At 41.8% G+C, this 20,459-nt stretch overlaps 1 protein-coding gene across 2 annotated transcripts in view; it reads left to right on the top strand.

Moving 5' to 3' along the window:
* The first annotated feature begins 651 nt into the window (after positions 1-651).
* Positions 652-20,459, top strand: part of LOC133235106 (lymphocyte antigen 75-like) — a 125,070-nt gene continuing 105,262 nt past the window's right edge. For both annotated transcript variants that reach the window (XM_061396114.1, XM_061396106.1), the window contains exons 1-5: positions 652-862; positions 5,852-6,223; positions 11,052-11,222; positions 14,593-14,757; positions 20,238-20,348. In XM_061396114.1, coding sequence (XP_061252098.1) covers positions 769-862; positions 5,852-6,223; positions 11,052-11,222; positions 14,593-14,757; positions 20,238-20,348 — 913 coding nt within the window. In that variant the 5' untranslated portion in view covers positions 652-768. The remainder of the gene's footprint in view (positions 863-5,851; positions 6,224-11,051; positions 11,223-14,592; positions 14,758-20,237; positions 20,349-20,459) is intronic.

Consider the following 20,459-nt stretch of genomic DNA (forward strand, 5'->3'; position numbering starts at 1 on the left):
GGCAAGAATACTGGAGTGGGTTGCCATTTCCTTCTCCAGGAGATCTTCCCGACCCAGGGATCGAACCCAGGTCTCCCACATTGCAGGCAGACGCTTTAACCTCTGCGCCACCAGGGAAGTCTTATAGGGTCACTCAAATAGCTCTTGTTTTTAATACTTTAACAAGTGCGGGTGAAACCTCATTGAGCCATCACCTCACCTTTGTTTGGACTATCAAATACTCAGGACGGTGCCAAGGACGACTGAATTCTTTGGCTCGACCACAGTCGCAACAGGATGGGTGCACATTTCGCTCTTTTGGGTACGAGGGGATGCGGGTGCCTTTCCAGGCCAGCTGCGTGAAAGGAAGAAGCCGTGCCTGACCGAGGTGCGTTAGGCAGACCACCCACCAGGGCGGTGCCAAGTCCCAGCCAGTGCCGCATCTCCTCAACTTTACTGAAGACGCGGCGGGGCTTCCTCCTGGCCCGCTAATCTGCGCGGTGCTCTGCTCTCCAGCCTAGGCGGGCAGCCCAACGCAGGTGCGCAGCGCTCTTTACGCGCTGTCTTCCCTCCCGGTATCCGGCCCGCCACCTCCGGGCCCCGCCCGCACCGCCCTGGGACCCACGACGGGCTGATGCGATTGGCCGAGGGCGGCGGGGGCGGGCCCGGGGCGCCCCGGGAGGCTGGGGGTTGGGGGCAAAGGCGGTGGAGGGGCTGACCTGGCGCACCCGGAGGGCTGGGTGCCGCGTGCCCCCGAAGACCCGACTGAAGCGCCGGGGCCGGCTCAGGATGAGGACGCGCTGGGCAACCCCTCGCCGTGCGGCAGAGCTGCTCATGCTGCTCCTCCCGGGCTTCGGGCTGGTGGAGCCCTCTGGCCACTCAGGTAACCGCGGGCGCGTCCGCCGGCCGGCTGGCCGGCTAGGGACCTCGACGCCGCCCGGTCGGCCGACTGTTCTTGATTCGGGTTCGGGCTGCGTGCCGGGGTCCTGTCACCTCTGCTGGACAAGTGAGCGGAAGGGAGGTGCGGGGAGAAGGCGCTCCGTTACCTTCCGGAGTCCTGGAGGAGCACGGAGTGGGACGAGGAGGCGCAGGGCTTTTCTCGTGCGGAGGGCCTGGAGTCCACCGTAGGGGAGGCACCCAGAGTGTCTTTTCTGAACGAGTCTCCCGCGCCTTCCTCGTCCTTTCCTCTAAAATCTTGCTTCGCTAGGGTTTAGGGCTTCTCAACAGCCCCCTCACCCACCCACCCACCTCACGCCGCATCCCCCCGTCTCGGCCCTCCTTCGCCCCTTGGTCACCGTGGCCACTCAGTGTCAAGAGGAGCTTTCCACCCACAGCGCCAGAATGAAACAGCGATTCTCTGACTTCAATCTGTTCCTGGTGCCCGTCAAAAAGCCCTGTCTTCTACAGTGACTATGGCCAAGACTCTGATATGATGCCCTCCCCCAATGCCTCGAGCAGCGACTCTTTCTTCTAATTGGCTTATCCGGCTCCAAACGTTTACCCCAACCCCCACCCCAGAGGTCGAAGTTCCCGCAGTGGAGCCCAGGTTGCTTGCCCAGAGACCTCTTGCCTCTCTCTCACTTGAGAAGCAGGACGAGGAGCAGACACCCTTCGCTGATGCTCTGAGTAGTGCCTGCCCCACCCCCACCCCTTGGCAGCACCCGGAGTTTGCTTTTAATCTCTTTCTGCCTTGGCAAAGGTGTACTGAGGACTTTGTTTCTTAGTCTGGCTGCTTCACAGACAATTAGTGAGCTGTCCCCACCTACCACTTCTGTCAACATGTCAGAATGAGGAAGTAAAAGATGGTCAAGGGAGTTTTTGAAAAACTGCGGTTTGCTTATGGTATTTACTTTCTTTGCAGTTAAACTGAGTTACTGTCTGATTGTTGAGATCATGAGTAGCATCATCTTATGTCAAGAACTTTATCGCTGACCTTGTTTTGATTCACCCTTCTGCATTCTTCTTTGATCCCCCCATATTGGAAACTCCCAAAAGGCCCTTATTGCTGTGAGAATTCTGTTCTGCCTGCCCCGATAATCCAGGGAGAAAATTATCATGGCAGCAGCTAACTGTGATGGAAACACACTGGCCTTTCAATCACTAAACTTGGCTTCCATGTGCATTTGCTTTATTTTATCTCTTTTGTCTCCCCCATAGAACTCAAGATTTTCTTAATTTCTGCAATCTCTGCAATTCCTGGCCTCTCTCATCAACCAAGAGCAAAGAGCTCGAACTTAATGCCATTCTTCTTGCAGGAGGTCCTCAAAGGTGTTTGTTTTCCTGCATCCTTCCCCACCTTGAGCACCTGCTCTGGTCAGACTTGTGGCCCTATTGAGGGAAGCGCTGGAATTTTGAAATCTCAGCCATTTGGGTAGCTTGTTTGGCACTGTGTCAGCTTCATGATGCTGGTGATGGTGTGTGCTTCATCACATGTGTGCAGCTAGGTTTGTGCAGGCGGTCTCCAATACTCAGATGCAGGGGAAGTACTTCTGTGTCCTTGGGAGGATGCCAATTGCTTAGTTAGCTTTTTTGCCTCCTTGGAGGGCTAGCAGCTTGAAGTACATTAATTCTTCAGAGACTCCTGAGGTTTTCATCAGCCCACACCACCCAATCTGAACTCCATGACTTTCTGACTCCTAGTACATTGCTCTGGACCCAACCATCACTTTAGGACTGTTTTTGAACTGGCAAATCCAGACTTCTGGGTCTCTCCTAGTGTACACTCTGCACATATAGTAGCAGCTCCACAAAATGCTTAACAGTGTGGGCTCAGGAAGTTCCCGTGAAACTAAAAAAGTTGCAATCTTCATCCGTCTTGCCTTCCAAAACCATCTCCTCTCCATATGTCTGTGGGTTACAAAATGTTGAGGCCCAGTTTTTCTTTGGAATGTGCAAAGCTCTTTGGTTTGGGTCCTGTAACACAGGAGTTACTTAACAATCAGACAATAAGAAAGAGCTTTCCTGTGATGGTCTAAAAATTCATTTTCAATTTATGATAATGCTACATAGCTATTTCCTCTTAAACATCAGTAGAATGTTTATATAAAATGAAACATTTAAAAAAGTGCTCTAGGGATGGTGAGGTGATGAGTCTTCTTTTCATCAACCTCTGTCTTTTAGACTTGTCTCAATGTTGTATTTGTAGGTAAATATTAAAATTCCCTTTAGGGCCAGTATAAAGTGAATAAGATGCAATATATGGCTATCAGTAAAGAATCTGTTTTATAAATTGCTCTGTAATCACCATTTCAAAGTATAATACATTTCTGATGTATTTCATAGACCCTTATTTAACAAATTTTCAAAATTATTTTCACATTTTTCAGACCTCCCCTACCCCAACCTACTTTCCCAATAGGGTCACAAGACTGGAGCAGAGTGAACAGCTTCTTTGTAAGGGTAAAGAAAGATATGAGGAACTATCATGAGACTACAAGACTCTCCCTAGGTTATATATTATGTATGAATGCTTGTACATTATATATGAAGACTAATGACAAGTTTCCTTAAATCATATCAATAATTAATGTATTAGCTAAGTGATCACTATTGGTGTCAAGCATTGATATTACATACTTGTAATATGTAATATTATGTAATATTCTAAATCTAGATTTAGAATGAGACAAGTATCTACAATCATAGATGTTAGAAGCTTGGAAACTCCTTTTCAACATAGCTACTCCACACCTCTCCTATAGTCTTTCAGAATTTCTACAACCTTGTTAAGTCCATGGGTGTCCTAGAAGTTAAACGTATATTAAATGAAAGTGAAAGCATTAGTCACTCAGTCATGTCTGACTCATGGAACCCTCTCCTGTAGTCCATGGAATTCTCCAGGCACGAATACTGGAGTGGGGAGCCATTCCCTTCTCCAGGGAATCTTCCCTACCCAGGGATTGAACCTGAATCTCCTACATTGCAGGTGGATTCTTTACTGTTTGAGTTACCAGGGAAGCAAATGGGAAAGGGTAAATTTTTGTTCTCTTCCAGAGTACTTATAAGGCAGCACTGTCACCTAAGTGCACATGCCCAATACAGATGGAATTCAAATGACCTAAAATGCTACTGGCATGATGTAATAAAGTTGTGGACATCTGTTCAGGAACAATATGCAGTGAACTTAGCAGAGCCCTGTAAAGCCTGCAAGGCTAGGAAAACTGAATTAGTGGAAGCATAGAGTGTTAGCACTGGAAGTAACTTAGATTTTTATACTCTACTGCTTTCATCTCACATTTGGAGATGAGAAGACCCTGAGGAGATTAACTGAATTCCCCAAGGTGTCCCAGCTAACCAGAAACAGAGGTAGATCTTCAGTCTAGGACCCCTAACTCCTTATTCTACTGCTCTCGCCACTGTTCTAAGCGCTGTAGCTAATCCATTAGATTCTGCAAAGGCAACTTGGAAAATCTTGGGTCAAAGAGCACAGAGCAAAGTGTCCAGGAAGGAGAGCAGGGAGATTACAGAGCAGGAGAGGGGAAGATCCAGCAGGCGTGCACTGCCCACTCTCCTGCAGAAGCCGACTCCTTTGTTTCTGCTACAGTACCTAATTCTTTGGAGCACAAGAGAGGTGAGAGGGAATAGGTTGGCAAAGAGTTGGCAAAGAGTCTGATAATCTTCTGAGATAATATGTTTTCCTTTTTTTTTTTTTTTTTTGCTAACTGTCTGCCCAAATTGTGTTCATAAGGTAGGGAACAGCAGAGTGATGTCAAAGAAGAATGAGGGATGGAAGCTGCTATTCAAACAGATCTAACTGCAACCCTAGGCAGTATTTTAAAATAGCAACTTGAAAGTGGAAATAGCTTAAGGTTTTAAACGATTTTGTTCTTGCTGTTCCTGTTATTTCTCTTGGTGCTGCTACTGCTATTTAAAACAAGCAAAAATTCTGTCCAGAGTTCAAACTGGAATTGAACTTAATCATATAGGTGTTATTTGCATAGTGAAATTTCCCCTCCAGTCCTTAGTATAAGAATTTTTAACTCTGCAAGCCTATGAAGTATTATTAGAAAAGGTGTTTAGTGTCAGTAAAACCACTGAATGTGACGCTGGCATCAAAATGAAAGTACCTTTTGGGAACTAAAATTTTACAGCTCCTTCTCCAGAACCCTTGGGTTCATTGACAAAGATTGCTTACATTTGTCTAAACTGCTTCAGGTCATCAACATGTTCTGTGCTATCGCTTCACAAAATGTTCCTTTGTAAAAGCACTGACCAAATTGTACTATTGTAATTTGCTATAACAGATGTGAATCTTGCTCTACAGACTCAGTCCTGTGGCCACTGCTGAGTTTTCCAAATTTAATCAGACACATTAATGTCATGTAATAATTACCTTGCTGAAGTAGCCGAAGTGCAAGCAGGACAGAATTGTGTCCTGAAAAAGCTCAGGATATTTTTCATTGTCTACAGGCCACTTATCTAAAGAAGCTCTAAGGAGCTTCTTCATCTCATTAAATAAGGAGGAGATCTCACTGAATGACAATAACAAATATGTATACTATTCTAAGTGTTTTACATGTATGAGCTCCTTTTATCCTTACATCCACCCTGTGAAGTACTGTTTTACAAAGGAGAAAGCTGATGCACAGCAGGTAAATGACGCCCTGATCACACGGTCAATAATAGCAGAGCAAACTATTAATATAAAGCCAAGCAAACTGGCCCCAGAGCCCACGCTCTTAATCCTACACTGAACTGCCTCTCTGGCCACCACTGTCCTCCAACCTTGTGTAGAACGTTACAGTTTATACAGCTGGGAGGATGTTAACAGTCTGGGGGTGCTCAGACTCACTCTCCTTAGCAAGCAGGGCCAAGGCACATCGGCCACATAATTCAGAATCCTGAAATGTCTTTTCTGCCTGTCTTGTCTCAGGTAATGATCCATTCACCATCGTCAATGAAAACACAGGCAAGTGCATCACGCCGCTGAACGACTGGATAGTGGTAAAGGACTGCGACGAAACCAAGGACATGCTGTGGAAGTGGGTGTCCCAGCATCGGCTCTTTCATTTGCAGTCCCAGAAGTGTCTTGGCCTAGATATTACCAAACCCACAGATTCCTTGAGAATGTTCAGCTGCGACTCCAATGCCATGCTGTGGTGGAAATGTGAGCATCACTCTCTCTACGGGGCTGCCCAGTACCAGTTGGCTCTGAGGGATGGACACGCCATAGCAAGTACAAATTCATCAGATATCTGGAAGAAAGGAGGCTCAGAGGAAAACTTGTGTGCCCAGCCTTACCATGGTGAGTACTGGAGAGGGACTCTGACTTATTTGCTGCTGTATTTGGTGCAAGTGGCCTTGAACGTGTACCTCTGATCACACTTAGAGTCATACACTGGTGAGTCAAGTGAACTGGCCTCTAGTTCCAGGCACTGAGTAGTAACGTTGAGCTGCTTCTATGAGGTCAGTGCTGTTTGCCAACTTTCACAGGGAAGGGTAGGAGAAGTTAGGTGCCTTGTCAGAGGTCTCACAGCCATTCTGTGGCACCTGGGGGTTTGAAATCTCTCTGATGCCTGAGCATATGTACTTTCCATGATTATATCCTGAATTCCAGAGAAAAGAAAATGTTAGAGTAACTGGAAGTCCCCTACACAGGATAAAAGTCAAATAACCTAATAAGGTTGACTCCATTCTAAGTTAAAAAACAAGAAGAAAGAGGAAAAAAAAAAAAGGAAATGAATTTTTTTCTTGTCTGCAGATTTGGATGTAATGGAAAAACTTTAAGAGTATTATGTGGCTTTATTTTTTATTTTGGCATGGCTATCACACTGTATTTATGATTCAGTATTATAAGAGTAGACTTTTTCCTCAGTTGCCTCCAAAATAAGTATATGAATACAAATCTTCCTCTACTTACAATGTTGTTTTGTCCCAATAAACCCATCATAAATTGAAAATATCATAAGTTGAAAATGCATTTAATACACTTGTAACGAATATCATAACTTAGCCTGGCCTGCCTTAAATGTGCTCAGAATGCTTACATTAGCCTACAGTTGGGAAAAGCCACCTAAAACAAAGCCTGGCCTATTTTATAGTCACATGTTGAATACCTCTTGTAGTTTATTGAATACGGTACTGAAAGTGAAAAACAGAATGGTTGTGTGTCAGTTGTTTACCCTCGTGACTGTGTGGCTGACTGGGAGCTGTGGCTGCCGCTGCCCAGCATCAGAGAGAGGACTGTACCATGTATTGCTAGCCCAGGAAAAGATCAAAATTCAAAGTACAGTTTCACTGACTAGGTATCACTTTCATACCATCACAAAGTCAAAAAGTTGTATGTCATACCATCGTATGTCTGGAACTGCCTGCTTTGCCTTTGGGGGCACTGATCATGAACTTTGAGTCTAGAGACTTGGTTATAATGAATTTTTGAGTTTAAAAGGAAGTAGATTTATCTTTTAAACCTCCAAATGTAAATTAGCTCTCACGCAAGCAAATCTTTCCCCATTATGTTGCTCTAAATTATATCAAATGTTGAATGTATGAGTATCTATATACATTTGTATATGTTTCATTATATTATCTTTGTCTTACTTATCTCATGTGTACTCTTCTTTGTAAATTTACATAGCTTTACAGAGATTTTTTCCTCTTCTTTTAAGCTAAATTTGGCCTCCCATCTTTTTTGTACCTGAACAGGTTTTTCTCCTGGAGAAACCACCTCTTTCCATTTCCTAGTGAGGGTGCAGCAGCTTCCGAGATGTCAGGTTCTGCTGTTATGGGAAGTGTCAGAGAATCAGAGATGGGGTTTTCCTTTTCTTCAGTCCTCAACCCTTGAGTAGTTGAAAAGTCTGCTTCTGCTAGCCACCTTCCTCCTAACCTTAAAAAGCAATTGCTTTTTGGATACCACTTTAAAAATGGCAAGCTTAAATTTTGTGCTGTAAAGCCTTTCTCTCACTTGGCAGCCAAGAGAAAACATGGAACCATGCGAATTGCCTTTTGAACTGGATTTAACTTGTTTCATTATATTTGTTCAAAGATCAGAAACAATAATTTTCTTGGCTGGGCTCCTTCTGTCTTCTGCTCCTAACTGAGGGACATAGTTGTAATTATAAATTCCCTCAGTCCCCCAAATGCCTTTATTTCAATATAACTAGTTTTCTTTATAATCCTATGTGTTTTATTTTACACATTTATGTTTTTCTGAGAAGGGGCTCACACGTTTCACACGGATGCCGAAGTTATCAGTGGCGCAAAAAAGGTTAAAAACCCACCTAGGGCATCACCCCAGAGAAAGCTGAACAGTGCTCACCAGCAAGAGCCCACAGGCTGTATTTGACCTTACCAAATACAGTATTTTAAACACTAAATATCCAACTAAGAAACAAGACAAGATGCATGTAGTCCTGACTTATCAGCATATATCTTGAGTTTTCACTTGCACTGACACCAGGGCCAAACTTGCCTCTTCTCCATTCCTCTCCAGGTGACGGGTACCATCCAAGTTGCACGTCAGAAATCTACAAGTCACCCTAGAGTTCCTCTGCTCTTCTCTGCCACCATTCAAAAGTAGTCAGATATTAAGTCCTGGCAATTTTACTCTTTTAAAATTTTGTAGTCCCTTCTTGTTCTTGGGTTGGAGAGTGATGTCTTAAGTTAAAGACTTTCTCTAGATATGCTCTCTCAAACTTCTCATATTGGACCCCGCCCCCTCCTTCTTATCTAATTGTACAGAATAAGAAAGATAAGATACCAGAGTCCAACAAAGTGAAGTTCAAGGTAACCCAGCTTGTTACGGCAAAAACCAGGATGACATTCCCCAGATATAGCTTCTTTACTTTTCGCTTGGCTTCTGCTATATAATTTTTTTTACTTCTAATATTAAAACATTTATCTGTCATTGTGTTCTGGGTTGCCTCTCTCCTCACCCCCATCCTGTGTGAGCCATGCTCCTCTCAGAAAAAATTTTCACTGTATAAATTTGATGAATTAATTGATCTTGACTGGCATCCACATATGCATTTATATCATTAAGATATCTTGGCCTCACACTAGCACCCCTCAAGTTTTGAATGTTTGGTGAATCACGCAGAGGAAGTAGACTTTCAGTGGTGGGTGGGGAACCTGTAAAAGTGTCTGAATTCTAAGCAACTTAGAAGTCTGCCAAGCTCTTTAAATATTGAAGCTGTTTTTTTCTTTTGCTACCAAAGAGGTTAATGTTAATTTTCTATGTAAACATCTCATCTCATAGATGTGTGCCTATTGCAGAGTAAGATGTGGTTTTAAGGCTGCCAACATCGGAAATTCATACATTCAAAGGGTATCTTAGGAAAGCCTGTCTCTCTGGGGAGATCCTTGGGAGTTAAGGGGTCCAATAACATCAAAGAATGTGTAAGAATAAAAGTCTTAGTGAATAATTAGCATAATTTAGCTGCTGCTGTTGTGGTTGTTATATGCTTATCATTCTTCAAAATGTATTGTGAACAGGAGAGCTTTTTAATTGAAGCCCAGCTTTGAGCTATGACACTAACTTGAAGCCTGAGAAGGCAGCCATTGATATCACACGTTGTCCTTATATGTCAAGGACTCAAGGAGAGAGCCAGTTTCGATCCCTGTCACAGCTGAATGACTGAATGTTTCACTTAACGACTCTGCAAAAACGGGGATTTCACAGATAAGTGTAATACTTGCCCCACTGATCTTGTGGGCTTATGGGAAAGAGCAAGTGAAAGCATTTTTACAAGTCTTAGTAAAAAAAAAAAACCCTCATGATTCTACAAATCATAGTCATTGTGCTCACGGACTCTCCTTTTAAGTGCTGTGATATAGGAAGAGAAATCAGTCATGTGCTATTGGGAGTTTTGTTATGGTTAAAAATAAAAGGTGGATAATAAGTAGAATCCTTATAAAATATAAGGTCAAATTGCTCTTTAACCAAAGTATACCGTTCAAAACCATTTATATGTCAGAGGAAAACAAAACCAAAATCCTTAAAAGATTGTTTGCAAGTAAAAACATCTACATTATTTTCCTGTACTGCTGAATACATTCTAAACTGTTAAGCCTCACATTTCAGTTAAACAAGCAATTGAGAATAATAAGGAATGTGGAATCAAATTCTATCTTAAACACCTTTTTAAGCAAATCTATGAGACATTTTGAGGGACCCAACTTACATGGTAAATGATGATAAAATCTGATTATTATCCTCTACATATAATAGTCATTATTTGATCTGATAACAACCATGGTTTTAAACAAATTATGGAAAAGGGGACCGAAATAGTTATAGGGTTAGCTGTTCTATAAGACACCTCTCTAAAGGAACTGTTACCAACATAAGTATTTAGCACTTCTTCTGGCATTTCCATGTATATTTGAGGTTGGAATTGTTCTTCAGTTTCTCTCCATGTACCAGGGAAAATTTGTTGACAGGAAAGGCTAGTTCTGCTACCTTGCTGGCCACCAGCTGGTTCCGTGACTGCCCTGCTGACTCTGGTTCTTCTTTCATAACCTGAATTACCACGTCCTATCCCTCTCCAAGAGACTGCTGAGAAACTCAGCAGCCTTTTCTCCTACTTCCTCAAAACTCTCAGCTTTGATTCTACCACCAGTCTGTAACAGTGGAGCTATTTGTGCATCTCCTAACTCCACAGTTGGTTTCAAAGCCCACACCCAGCCTCAGTGATTCCAAAATATTTTGCTGGCCTCACTCTTACTAAAGAAAATAGAATTTAGGTTTCCTCTCAAGCAGACACCCCTTTTGGTGACTTTCTCTGCCATCCAGAGGAGTCAGTTTACCCTTACATGATAAAGCCAGGATCTTTTAGCTCCTCATCACATCACAATAAATGAAGCTTTACCTGATCATCTCACTGAATCTCATGAACAACGCTATGAGCCGATATCATTATTCCTAATTTTCAAATGCAGAAACGGAGACTGATAGAGGTTGGAGAGCTTGCCCACAGCCACACAGTTGGAATTGCCACATGGTGCAGCCCGCCTAGATACTGGGTTCTCATAAGTATGAAAACATCTTTCAAAACGGTTTTAGAAGGTAGTTAGCTAAGGCTGAGTATCTAGTTTTTAACTCTTCTTTCCTCTACTTTCTCCCCAACCCACAGAGATCTATACTAGAGATGGGAACTCTTTTGGGAGACCTTGTGAATTTCCCTTCTTAGTTAATGGGACCTGGCATCATGAGTGCATTTTTGATGGAGATCGCAGTGGGCCATGGTGTGCAACCACCTTAAATTACGAATATGATCAGCAGTGGGGCATCTGCTTACAACCAGGTATGTATGGGCTGGTGAACTTTGTAGGTGGAAAGAAAAGGATACTGTTCCTATGTGGCAAAGGGGAAAGGGAAGAGTCCCATGATTACTCAAAAATGACAGCAACAGATATCCTAGAGAAGGAGTGTATATTTGAGGGAAGACAGGGAAGTCGTGTGTAGCTAAGAACTTACTTTTAGAAGTGAGCCAGGGAGAGAACCAAGACAGGATGCTGTCACTGAAGGCAGATGATGAGGAAGTCTGCTGTACCACAGATACTTCAGGAAGAGGACCAGGCTACTTCCTGGCTATTGCCAGGAGCAGTCAGGAAAATTGCTAGTGGCCTTAATAGAACAGTTTCAAAATTAAGAACTATTTTTTAATGGCCAATAAGTTAAAAGCATCAACAGTAAATAGAAAGGAAAAAGCTCCAGTAATAGTAATGGTTATTACTTATAGCAGCAATAGTTATCTCTTGGCCCTGCCAAATATCAGGTGCTATTCTAAGTACTCAACCTTTATTAACTCATTTACTCTATACACAGTTTTGTAAGGTAGGTTCTATTATTTATCCTCATTTTGTTGTTGTTGTTTAGTTGCTAAGTCCTGTCAGACTCTTTTGTGACCCCATAGACTGTAGCCCTCCAGGCTCCTCTGTTCATGGGATTTCCCAGGAAAGAATACTGGAGTAGGTTGCTTTTCCTTCTCCAGTTGATATTCCTGACCCAGGGGTGGAACTTGGCTCTCCTGCATTGGCAGGTGGATTCTTTACCACCAAGACATCTGGGAAGCCCATGTACCCATATTACAGATGAGCAAAGTGAGGCACTGGAGAGTTAAATCAATTGCCTAAGGTTACATAGATAATAAATTTCAGAGCTAGGATTCAGATTCAGCTCTGGAGCCCTTGCCTCAAACAACTACACTATCCTGCCTTCTTCAGTAGCGAGTCTGATGAAGTTAGTAATGCTGATCTCTCTTTAAGAGAAGCTGAGCTTCAAAATGTAGAGTCCTAAGCAACTTGAAGAGATTATGTCAAGCCAATCATTCTCAAACTTCAGGTTGCAACAGAATTATTTGGAGAGTTTGTTACAATACAGATTTGTGGGGCCAACCTCCAGAAATTGTAATTTGGTAGATTTTGGATGGTATCCAAAACTTTGCAGTTTAGTGAGTTCCCAGATGATGCTGATGATGGTCTGGGGATCGCACTTTAAGAATTACTTTTCTAGGTAGAGGCAAAGGCTTTTCAACACTTAGAACTTATTGAAAGATAAAAAGCCAACATTTATTCCACCTGTAATTGATGACAAGCTGGGTTCGGTCAACCAGGCACCAATTTTATTTCAGTCTTACTATAGTCTGGATCATGGGCTTCCCCAGTGGCTCAGTCTTACCATAGTCTGGATCATGGGCTCCCCATTGCAGCAGTAAAGAATCCGTCTGCAATGCAGGAGCCATAGGAGACACAGGTTCGATCCCTGGGTCAGAAAGATCCCTTAGAGGAGGGCACCCATTCCAGTATTCTTGTCTGGAGAATCTTGGACAGAGGGGCCTGGTGGTATACAGTTCTTAGGGTTGCAAAGAGTTGGATGTGACTGAAGCGACTTAGCCTAGCACAAAGTCTGGATCAGAAACTTTAGGGATTGTGGAGAGGCTTAGACGTTATTCAGAGCAAACCCTCATTTCTCAGGTGAGGAGCAGCAGACCTAGATTGATGAAATAGCCTGTCAGTGTCAGACTGCATTTGTGTGGAGCCTGGTAGATCTCCCAGGATTCTGACCTTCATTTCCCAGTGTGTTCCGCCTTGTTCCACCTTGTTCATTCCCCATCCCATTCCACCTTGCTGCCTTGACTGACGTGTGTCTTGGTGCCTTTAGCCTACTTTGGAGGAAAGCAGGGGTTATCAGTGCATTCATGTGCCTCCCTTTCTACAGAAGTGAGATTGTGAGTTTCTTAAATCTGAGGACTGCTAAACCATAGAGATTGTATTTTACAGCAAATAATACATTGCCGTCCTGCTGAAATCTTCCAGATTTACAAGTGTTTTGCCTTAGTGATAAAAAAAGAACCTTTAGGTAATGCACTTGCAAATCCACCTACTTTGTTTTTACCAAATGTCACAACCACCTCTGTTGTGGTTTAGGACATTCAGAAATGGCTGAAGAAGCAGTGTATGCCATTCGGAAGATCAACAACACCAAAGTTAGACAGCTGTACTCTGGTTATAGCTCTGCTGCTAATGTCCCTAGATCCTTGTTCCTATCTGTGAAATGAAGACATTATACAAAATGATCTCTAAGGGCCCTTCCCGCTTGAGGGTCCATAAGTATAACTGGTTATGGGAGACCCTTTGGAAGATCCCACGTGAAGCCAGGGATACACTTAACGTAAGCTCTGTTGGTTTTTCCTTCTTGTTGGGAGCACATGGAGGCCCTGAGTATATTTTTGAACTAATTGTATCAAGACCTACATATCTGTCCTGGAAAGAGCTTGAAGGTTCTTCATCTGAAGTTATGCATGTTCTTGAGATATTTGTTGAAGAAAAACGATGTTCACAATGTACATGTGTATTTATATATACATATATAGTCTTCCCAGGTGGCGCTAGTGGTAAGGAATCTGCCTGCCAATGCAGGAGACACGGGAGACATGGATTTGATCGCCGGGTTGGGACGATCCCCTGGAGGAGGAAGTGGCAACCTACTCCAGTATTCTTGCCTGGAAAATTACATGGGTAGAGGAGCCTGGTGGGCTACAGTCCATAGGGGTCACAAAGAGTCAGACATGACTGAGCACACACACACATGCACACATATGTACATACAGACATATAGTGCATATATAATGTTAGTTCTGTAAGATTAGTCATATATTACATCATCTTTTAAAATATAAGGAGAAACTAGACTGAGTTTCGCAAATAAGGTATCACTGCACGTTAAATCTTAGGCACTTAAGCATTGTCTAAACACACACACATGCAAACACGTTCAGTGGTTTCACTGCAGAACATGGGCAAACCCCTCTTTAGTCTGATACCATCTTCAAGTGAGCCGAGGGGTTGAACACAGGTGAATACTCCTGTTCTTAGGCAGAGGGTAGGCGTGGGCTAAAATGTGACATTATAACCAATGGGGTTATATAAAAGGAGAGTAGAAGCTAGAAGCAGCATGGAAGCTGTAACTAGTCTAAGTCATTTCCTGTCCTGTGAGTTTGGTTTTTTCATCTAACCAAAGAATCAAAATATTGACTAGTACAACAATGACAGCCTCAATCTTAGCATATCTTAAGAGTATGCAAATTGGATGGCAGTATTTGTAAGTACTCTTAGTAATAGACAACATTATGCCCTTATTTTATGATCACTGACATATCTTTTTATCAACAGAAAGTGGCTGTGAAGATAATTGGGAAAAGAACGAGGAGATTGGAAGTTGCTACCAATTTAATATTCAGGCAACTCTTTCTTGGAAGGAAGCTTACGTTTCATGTCAGAATCAAGGAGCTGACTTACTGAGCATCAACAGTGCTGCTGAGTTAACTTATCTTAAAGGTAGGTTTAAAGAGAGGGGATATATGTATACCTATGGCTGATTCATGTTGAGCTTTGACAGAAAATAACAAAATTATATAAAGCTATTATCCTTCAATAAAAAAATTTTTAAAAAGTAGGTTTAAGTTGCTTGTGGTGGAGCAAATTGCTGAGATGGTAAAGGTGCTGTCTTCTATTTTCATGTCTAGATATGTTGCTTTCTTCTATATTTCTCTGTCTTTTCCTGGGATTTAACACCAAAGCCCCCAAGTGAAAAAATACTGAATATAATCCTATTCAGTCCATTGAAAGTGCATCTCATGATAAAGACCAAGAGAGGTAAATATTCAGAAAACAAGGTGAGGTAGCAAGATTAAACTGCTAACTGAAGCCTAAATGAAAGGATCTGAAAAAAGGTGAACATTAAACACTTTGAACATTGAACAGTAGAGAATTTGAGGAGAGTGGAGAAGATTGTTGAGTTGAAGTAGATCACCTCAGTAAAAAACTTCACATTTACATCCGTGGATTCAACCACCTGTAGATTGTATAGCTCTGTAGTATGTATTTAGTGAAAAGAGTCGGCATGTAAGTGGACCAGCATGGTTCAAACTCATGTTTTTCAGGGGGCAACTATAAATTAATCATCATTACAATGCCATAAGACAACTATTTTTATCCCCACTTACAGATTAGGAATCATTGTTTAGAAAGAATACACCCAATATCCCAGAGCTATGAAGTATCAGAATTGAAATTTGAATTTCAACATATATATAACTCCAGAACCCTTACTTCTTTACTGTAGTACTTACTCCTCTTACATCCCTTTCTTTGTTTTCATCATTGAAAACCTACTGGACTTTTACATTCGCACCCACAATGTATGAGGCTTTCCTTTTCTCTACATCTTCTCCAACATTTTTTGTTTCTTGCCCATTTGATAACAGGCATGAGGTGATATCTCATTGTAGTCTTGATTTGCACTTCCCTAATAACTAGTGATGTCAAATATCTTTAATATGTTTGTTGGCCGTCTGTCTATGTGTCTTCTTTGGAACAGTGTCAGTTCAGATCCCATGCCCATTTTTAAATTGGGTTGTTTGGTTTTTTGTTTTTGAAATGTATGAGTTCTTTGTATATTTTGAATATTAACCCCTTATAGGATAAATGATATGCAAATATCTTCTCACATTGGTAGTTCTCTTGTGTTGGTAGTTTCCTTTGCTGTGCAGAAGCCTTCTGGATTTATACAGGCGAGTTTGTTTACTTGTGCTTTCGCTTCTTTCGCCTAAGGAAATATATCCAGAAACATTCTAAGACTGATGTCAGAGAACATACTGCCTATGTTTTCTCCTAGGAGTTTTATGGTTTCAGGTCATAGATTCAGATTTTGAATCCATTCTGAGCTGATTTTTTAATACGGTACAAGACAGTGGTCTAGTTTCATTCTTTCGCACATGGTGGTGTCCAGTTTTCCCAATGCCATTTATTGAAAGGACTATCCTTTCTCCGTTGTATGTTCTTTGTTATAAATCAGTTGCCCATATATGCATGGCTATATTTCTGAGCTCTCAGTTATGTTCTTTTGATCTGTGTGTCTGTTTTTCCTGCCAATACTATACTGTTTTAATTACTCTAGCTTTGTGATATAATTTAAAATCAGGGAGTGGTTACCTCCAGCTTTGTTTTTTTCCTCAGGATTGCTTTGGTTATTTGGGGTCTTTTGTTGTTCCATATGAATCTTGTTTGTATAAAATTTTGTTCTATTTCTATGAAAAACATCACGGAGAGACCTTGAGAGTGTTGTGTTGTGTGAAATTAGTCAGACATATAAAGACAAGTACTGTATGGCTTTACTCGTGTGACATATTTAAATAAACAAATACATAAACAGCAAAACAAAAACATAGATAGAGAACAGAATAATGGTTATAAGATGAGAAGCAGGAAGAGAAGTGGGTGAAATGGCTAAAAGTGGTGAAGTGGCTAAAAGAAGTCAACTATATAGGAACAGATGGAAACTAAAATTTGGTGGTGAGCACGCCACCAAATATAGAAGTTGAAATATAATGTTGCACACATGAAACTTAGTTATAAACCAGTGTAACCACAAAAAAAGTCTGCTGGTCTTCTGTCATGGTTTTTGGCTTAAACTTTATTCAGATCTCTTGCTTATTCTTTTAACACTTTCTTGTGTTATTCAGAACTTGAATAATCAGATCTCTTGAATGGAAATCTGTCAAAGAAACATAATTTTGGCTACTGTTAGACAATGGAATTCTATTCCAGACCCCGCTGAAAACTTACAAAAAATACTATTGAGAATTAAAAGTTTCAATAAATTTGTCTCCCAGAATACTGACATTTGGAAGCTAATGGCTTCTGTGAGGGAAAAAGTTGTCAAAGTGTGACTGTCAACACCAGTCCAAACAGTCTGATGATGCATTTGAAGGAATAAATGTTGCAGGATTTCTTTATGCATCAATTTTCTTTAATAACAAGTAATAGAGGATAATGAGTTATGGATTCAGTTGTCTGCTGTCCCTGGCCACACACTCCCCACAATTTTTTGCTTATCAGTAATGTCAGATGTGCAGTCCTTTCTAATTTTCCAAGCTTCTTTTTCACTGTGAGTGCTCAATATGCCTAATTATGATTGCTGATTTCCTAAGACCTAAGAAAGCTGTACTTTGACATCTGAAACTCAGAGTAACCAAATCTGAAGCATTTCTTGACATTTCTGTTAATATTGTTTCCCTTCCCTGAAAACTAGCAGGTGTAAACAGTGGACTGGGAATAGTGAGGCCCACAAAAGGGCTTCCCAGGTGGTGCCAGTGGTAAAGAACCTGCCTGCCAATGCACGAGACACAAGAGATGTGGGTTTCATCCCTGGATTGGGAAGCTCCCCTGAAGAAGGGAGTGGCAACCTGCTCCAGTATTCTTGCCTGGAAAATTCCATGGACAGAGGAGCCTGGCAGGCTATGGTCCATGGGGTCGCAGAGTCAGACACGACTGAGCGACTGAACATACAACACACACACAAAAGTGAGTCAGAAATTTGTGATCAAAGTGCTTGGTCTAGTCGGGGAAATAAGAGTTGTACAGACACAAACATAGTGGGGAATGTTATTCCCAAATGATCTCTGGGTTTGGTAGCTAGTGGTTGGATGGGACTAGGGAATTTGCTGACAGAAATAAAGTAGGATCGTCCCTCTTGAAGATAAATCCCACATAGTCTAAAAGAGCATTCTTTCTTCTCTGTGCCTGCCCTGCACCTAATTAGTTTATTTTGATTTTGTTTTACTAATACAAGGGGCCTACCAGTGGGGGATTCAGTTTGCTCATATTCACTAGATTTTGTTTGGGAGTCGAATGTCCTGTGGCTCTGTCCTTCTCAGGGACCTCTAATCATAGATTGATCCCAGAGCTACAAAGGAGGACCTACAATCCCCAGAGCAGGAACAGCACATTTCTATTCTCCTCAATTTGTCTCTTTCCTGAGAGACTGCTCACTTTGAACTCCCTTGATAGTTGGCCCAAGGCTAGGACATGTCTAGGTCAGGGCCCCTGCTGGCTGTGGCCTTTCTGATGTTCCTCTCAGATGCATGACCATTATCAGGCCCTACAGTTTCTCACTGTGGGGAGAGGAATAGAAATATAGAGTCACATCTGAAAAGGGGTATTGGGGATGGTCAAGAATACCTAGTTCAGTGGACTTGCCCATTGATTAGACATAGGGACTTAAGCTAGCAATCATCTTTTTGTTGATGGCAAAGACAGGCAGAGACAGAGTCTCAAATTAGTCCACACCCGCTTCCCTGGTGGCTCAGACAGTAAAGAGTCTGCCTGCAGTATGGGAGACCTGAGTTCAATCCCTGGGCCAGGAAGATCTCCTGGAGAAGGACATGGCAACCCACTCTAGTATTCTTGGCTGGAAAATCCCATGGATGGAGAATCCTGACAGCCTACAGTCCATGGGGTCACAAAGAGTCAGATGTGACTGAGTGACTTCACTTTCTTTTCTTTTCTTTCTACCAAACATTCCTCCAAATGTAGCATAGCATTCCTTGCTTGGACTAGATGAAGGAAAAAAGTCCAGCTCCAAATTGTCCAGACCATGTAAGAAATCCCAGACCAGGGAAGAAATCTCTACCCTTTGCATTTGCCCAACCAGAGCCTTTCAAATTTATCACATCCACAGAAAGACACACACAAACTTTTGAGCACTGGTGTTATCAGCATAGTCACAATTTTAAAATCTTATGATTCTAGTGAGGAATAAGGCATGAGTCATCATCAATACAGATCACAAATAGAACATGGTGATGAAGTAAACAGGAGCCTGACACCTTCAAAACATCATTTTGTTCCATTGTAAATGTTTACTTTTTGTGTGCAGGTGAACAATAGGATTATTCAAAGGAAGCAGTACGGTTATTCAGAATTCCTGCTGGGGGATATCTGAAAAGGTTTCATGGAAAAGAGGACATTGAACTTGGGATAGATGGGAAGGGTTGGTCCCCTATATAGTATCCCTGGTTAGAAATGAATGAATGAAAGGAATTCTGAATGTCAGGTATGGTTAAATCTGGAGTACCATATATATGTCATAATTTCCAGGACTGCTTTAGGAATGCTGGAAAATCAATCCCATTTACTAATAAAGAAAGATGTACATTAGATTAATTCCTCAAGGTCTTGCTGTACCAGTGCTGACAGCCCTTGTTTATGCTAACAAGGTGAAAATAAAGGAAAAATCCAGAGTTCCCTTCAGCATTCTCTTCAAGCCGTCTACTCAAACATCCACCTCTCCTTCCTTAGTAGAGAGAGTATCCTTATCTCTCTCCTTGAGAAAAGTGAGGTCAACCCTTAGTTTCTCACTATCACACTTACAATTTTTTCTCTATCTATGCTGTTATTTCTCCATCTGGTTCAATGTTAACCACTTCCTCCAAGCTGTTTGTAATCTCATCAACTGTTTATTCTCTTATATTTTTATCAAAACTCTATGGACTCTTCCCAAATAGGCTATAAACTTGTTTAAACATCTACCATTAAATTTTTTCCCCCTGGATCCTGAACCCCTGCTTCTATCTTTCACAGTGAAGCTCCTGGAAAGCATAGTGTATCCTTATATTTCACTCTTAACCTCATATTTATTTCTCACTGGAGTGATAATTGGTCCTCTGTTCCTACCATCTTCTTCCCAGAATCTTCATTCTATTTTTTTTCAATACACATGGACCCATACAACCATGGAAGAACTGAACAAGCTAATGGAGAAGCTGAATTGGATTAACTTAGCAGCCTTTGGGTTTCTCAATAGACAGAAGTTTTGTTGCCTGTCAGCATCACCTGCCTTTGTTGGATACAGTCCCCTACAGGGTTCCTGCCTTATAATCAAGACCTGCAGATGTTTTGCTAGTAGTATAAACTTAAGTCTGGATTATTAATAACACATAATTTTGTCACTTTTTAAACCTGTGTAATTCTTACAGGAAAAGAAGGCATTGCGAGAATTTTCTGGATTGGTCTAAATCAGCTGTACTCTGCTAGAGGCTGGGAATGGTCAGACCACAGGCCATTGAACTTTCTCAACTGGGACCCAGGTAACTGCCTGCTCTTCCATTTACAAAGCATAAACTTCAAAAAAAAAAAAAACAAACAACCTTCCCACTCCCTGGGAGCTTATACAAATTTCAGACTCTCAGAAGAATTTT

Source organism: Bos javanicus, chromosome 2, assembly GCF_032452875.1.
Source record: "Bos javanicus breed banteng chromosome 2, ARS-OSU_banteng_1.0, whole genome shotgun sequence".
NCBI lineage: Eukaryota > Metazoa > Chordata > Mammalia > Artiodactyla > Bovidae > Bos > Bos javanicus.